Genomic DNA, 4,650 nt, shown 5'->3' with positions numbered 1-4,650 from the left:
GAGGAAGACCGCATTTGAAGATAGAAGGATCCGGCTTGAGGAGGAAAAAGAGGAAAACCGTGTGATGATGATGGATCCAACCACTATGGATGCTCCCACCAAAGATAGGTGGAAGATAAGGAGGGCCGAGATTTTGGAAGCAACGAAGGGAGGCTGCTACTGTTGCTGCGTCGATCGGTGCTGACAGCGGCGCTGCTACGACGATCAATGGTGGTGCCGGTGGAGATGATGATGACTACGGGAATGGTCCTCCTTCTTTAGTTCGATCCACCATGTTTCAATAATCTATCGTCTATCCTATGCTACCTCGTCGGGACTTTACTTTTATGTCAAACATTGCTGCTATTTTAAACTATGTGTGTTTAATTTTGGATTTATGTGATGCACACGACTTAACCATGACCGCAAGCAAAACCCTAATTTATGGTATACCCTGTATCGCGGCGGAACAGATTCCGCATAATTATACCGTATATGCGGGATCTCTTCCGCCGAGACACATTTCTCGCCCAAAAGCCCCGATGCAGTTAACCCTATCCACGTAATGCGGTTTAGCCAGATGGGGTATCGGGTAGAGATGCTCTTAGTTACAGTAAACATAGTTAAGACTCTGCGCTGGTTCTCTCCCCTTGCTTGTACGGCACTGCCGCCTTTAAATCCTTGGATTTTAGAATGTTGACGGTTTTGTTCTGTCCGGGTGAGTGCTCAAGTGCTGATGCAAGTTCGTGTATACAACTGCGCCTACTGTTGGTACGCTGACTACTGATCAACGTAGCACGTCTTCTGATCGATCGATAGACATCCATCACCAAGCACAGGTCACAATGCATGGGACTCCTTTTCCCTTGTGACAAATGAAGGATTTTATTAGAGCTACTTCATCAAGTATATATACCCGTTACAAATGAGCAGGCAGTTATGGCACTCTGAGACGAAACCGGAAATCCCAGTCGTCAACATGCAGTACAACCAATTTTCATGGCATATTGCTTCAGTTTCTTACACATGGAAACTCAGAGACAGCACTCACACACACGCATGCCTTCATGCTTGCACTCATCAACCAGGTCGGCAACACCATGTACAAACAGAAATGATGATCGGCACTATCCCTCTCAAGTCTCAGTTCCTTTCCGTTTTATTCAGCCCAGAAGAAGCAGGAAAGGCAGGGCGAGTGGGATGGCGGTGCAGACCAAGAAGAAGAGCGGCACTGCGCGTGCGGCGCCACCGACTCCGCCCACTCCCAACCACCTCATCCTCGTCGCCGCGTTCTTCTGTGCGCCCGTGCTCGGCGCACTCGACCCACCACCACCACCTGGACACCACAACGACGTCAATCAGTGGCAGTGCAAGCTACCCCAAATTCCAAACTAGAAACAGAACCAAAGCACGTGAAACAATCACCACGACAAAACTGGGTAATTATCTTTACTTAGTTCTTCTTCTCCTTACTTAGTTATGCAGCGTATCTTTCCATCTCTTGCTATACCGGCCGCTAGCTAATGTCACACGACAATCATACTTCACCACTGTTTGGGCTGGTTCTACCACATTGATTTCTCACGTCACGTCGACGACTCGGCCTCTCCAACGCCCACAGACGAGAGTGACGCTGCTGTCCAGGAGCATTGCAACACTTTCTCGATGCTGCTGTTCAGTAGCATTGTAACAGTTTCTTCTGGCTTTCATCAAACTAGTAATTACAGATTTGGCGATGCTAATCTACATCAAGTGTAAAATTTTGCACTACAAAACACAAAATAAACTACAAGTGAGACTTAAATTGGATCTCCCACTTGCATCTCCTCAGTGGGCATGCATGCGTTTCATAGAATCCCCATTTTCAGCGTGAATATGTTTTCTTTTCTTTTCTATATATATATTAGATAGAATCATAAGTTAGCACCACGTTAAGCACACTACACTCAGCCTCTATAACTAGGATGTACACAACTGCTTCTGTTAATTGATATGACCCCAACTACTGTCACTATGTAGGTGGCCTGGGCTCGCTGCTATCGAACAACAAATATAACATTGAAGTAAAGTTAAATAAGATTTATAATTGTGTTGTTTGGTTTTGTGTCTAATACACACCTCAGCTGCCTTACAAATAATACGGATGGAGTAGAGTTATAAGTTATAAGATGAGGAACAAAACTCACTGGGGCTGCTCTGGGCAGCTGCCTGTTGCTTGGCGAACTGCTCGAAGACCTGCGCGTCCTTGGAGTTGGGTGGCAGGTTAAGTAGCCCTGTAGAAGTTGAATACACAATCTGGTTAATTACTTTTTCGATAAATGGCTCTTTATTGCTCAAAATGTTTAACCAATACACCTGGATCTGGTTAATTACTACCATTAAACAAGGTTTGCTTTACTTAGTTTTTGTGTAATAAGCGATGTAACTCGAGCAATACTAGAAACAATCAACTAACTTAATCATGGCATGCAACAAGCTGGTCACATGTGATTGTCAGCGACTAGTGCAACATTCTTTTATCAAGGCCGCACACACCTCCCAACCAGTACGGTCTCTGTCATAATCTACTTCCACTGGCCTAAACTGTGGCCAAAATTAGAGAGTGAAGTGTCGCGCTCTGGATAACCGGTCGGGTGTTAATGACAGGTAGCGTCACGGACCGCGCGCTAATTTGGACGCTCCCGACGTACGGTAGGCGAGATATTCTTCTCTTCTAGTGCAAACCCTTGTTCTGAGGCGTTGCTACCACGGCTTCCACTGGTTGAATACGTACAAATTAAGGGCCTATCACTAATTAACTTGAATCAATCAAATGCATATCGATCTCTGATGTCTCACTCTCACGTACGTACGGTTGCTATCCTGCCGTATAGCATGATGATGATGATCGTTCCAGATTAGCTCATACCATCGACAGTAGACTTGTGAATTTTACATAATTTGAGGAAGCGTGGAAATTAATTATAAGGCGAAGCGATATGTTATTGCGTTACACAGATCAGTGATTAAGCGTTCGTGATGATGCTACTACTACACTACTGAGTACTGACTGTTCCCGCAAAAAAAAAAAAAAAAGAGAGCACTGATTACTGAGTACTGAGTGAGGGAGACAGTAGTTCTTCTTTAAGCTTTTAAGGAGAGGATGGGAGGACGTACTTGGGCAGTCGGAGATGTTGGCGGGCGCGCTGCAGGCGGCGGGGAGTCCGAGCGCCCTTGTGACGTTGATCTTGAGGCCCAGGCCGGGGTCGTCACGGTCCTTGACGAGCACGCACAGGCACTTGCGGCCCGTCTGCAGCACCGTCTTCAGCCCCGCGCAGCAGTCCGGCGTCGGCGACGGTGCCTGCCCCTGAACGAACGTCAGGCACGTCGCCAGCGACACCAGCTTGTCCGAGCACTCCTTCTGGTCCGCCGCGAAGTCGCCTCCCACCCCCGCCGCCGACACGGCCACGGCCACCATGGCCGCAACAAGGAAAGCTCCGGAAGCCATGTGGAAGCTAGTCAAGCTAGTCGATGGTGCTCGCGGAGGAGGCGGCAGGTGGTTAAATAGGGGGCGCGTGCGTGCGAGCGATGGTGCGTCGCACCTATGGCGTGGTGTAGTGGTGTGCCGCTCTGGCCGGGGCGCGCGACAGCGGGAGTTGGGTGGTGGGGGCGGATGCCCATCGACGTGGTTTTCAGCTCAAGTTCAGCATGGAGTGGGATGTGCCGTAGTGACGTGTAGCGGCCGTCGATGACCAGGGATGGTTTTTTATTGTTAGTTAGAGCATCTCCACTCGTTTGCCCTCCCCACGCCGAAATCCGGGGAAATTTACGTCCGGATTGGATGTAAATTTGGCGTGGGGAGGAGTAGTTTCCCAGTCGCGTGCTCAGGCGAAGACGACGATCTAAATTTGAATAACGGAAACTTGACAAACTACGGCTTAAAACAGGCGAATTTAGACTAAATTTAATGATATTTACTATATAGAGGGCGAAGTTCATACATAGAGGCCGAATTCGACTATATTTCGAATTCGGCTAGGGGAATACAACTGTAAATTTTAAAACATGGCGCTCTACATGCCCAAATGGCGGTAGAACACCGTGTAGTCGCCGCCGTCGTCGCCATCGTCGTCGGAGCCGTTGTCGCCAAACTGCGGCGGCGCGGCCTGGCTGCTGCCCTGGCCGGCGTCTCCCCACCGGCCACTGGTGCGAGGCGGGGACGGCGATGGCTTGTACCATTCGTCGTCGGAGGCTTCGAGGTCGACGACGGGGACGGCGACGCCAGATGGAGGTGTCGCAGGCCGGCGGTAGCGATCGACGTCGGCGGCGGCGGTTGGAGCGGCGGCGCGGGCGGCGAGTTGACGCGCGGCGGCCAGGTTCAGCAGCCGCCGCTGCTGCTCCGCCTCCTCGCGCTCCCAGTCGCGCCTCGACCACTCCAGCGCGGCGTCCTCGGGGAGGGCGTTGTCGGCGGGCACCAGGTCCTTGAGCGACCCGGCGATCGCCTCCGCCACGGCGACATCCTTCGCGCGCTTCGCCTCCTCCTCGGCGAGCTTGTTTGCGGCGGCGTTGGTGGCGGCCGCGGCGTCCTCTTTCTTTGCCGACTTCCTCTTCCGCCCACGCTGCGGGGAGGAGGGTTGGTCGCGGATGACGAGGGCGCCGCTGCTGCGCCCTCTGCTCGGCGGTGGAGACGTC

At 51.2% G+C, this 4,650-nt stretch overlaps 1 protein-coding gene across 1 annotated transcript; it reads right to left on the bottom strand.

The window, feature by feature from the left end:
- Nucleotides 1–845: 845 nt before the first annotated feature.
- LOC124681417 (non-specific lipid transfer protein GPI-anchored 14-like) lies at nt 846–3,486 on the bottom strand. Its single transcript, XM_047216339.1, has 3 exons — nt 3,136–3,486; nt 2,166–2,252; nt 846–1,315 (listed from the first exon to the last, which is right to left on the bottom strand). Exons 1-3 carry the CDS (start codon nt 3,464–3,466, stop codon nt 1,143–1,145), a joined length of 591 nt encoding a protein of 196 aa, XP_047072295.1. The 5' UTR covers nt 3,467–3,486; the 3' UTR covers nt 846–1,142.
- Between the last annotated feature and the right edge of the window lie 1,164 nt (nt 3,487–4,650).

Source organism: Lolium rigidum, unplaced genomic scaffold (genome assembly GCF_022539505.1).
Source record: "Lolium rigidum isolate FL_2022 unplaced genomic scaffold, APGP_CSIRO_Lrig_0.1 contig_42060_1, whole genome shotgun sequence".
Lineage (NCBI taxonomy): Eukaryota > Viridiplantae > Streptophyta > Magnoliopsida > Poales > Poaceae > Lolium > Lolium rigidum.
The sequence above is the reverse complement of the archived record's forward strand: the minus strand, read 5'-3'. Positions and strand labels throughout refer to the sequence as shown.

Bases quoted from the DNA above. Each gene is read 5' to 3' on its own strand.
- LOC124681417 (XM_047216339.1), bottom strand. From the start codon at position 3,466: ATGGCTTCCGGAGCTTTCCTTGTTGCGGCCATGGTGGCCGTGGCCGTG. The intron at 2,253-3,135 runs GTACGTCCTCCC...CAACTTCTACAG, and splicing joins CAACATCTCCGACTGCCCAA to GGCTACTTAACCTGCCACCC. The intron at 1,316-2,165 runs GTGAGTTTTGTT...TGTGGTGTCCAG, and splicing joins AGCTGCCCAGAGCAGCCCCA to GTGGTGGTGGTGGGTCGAGT.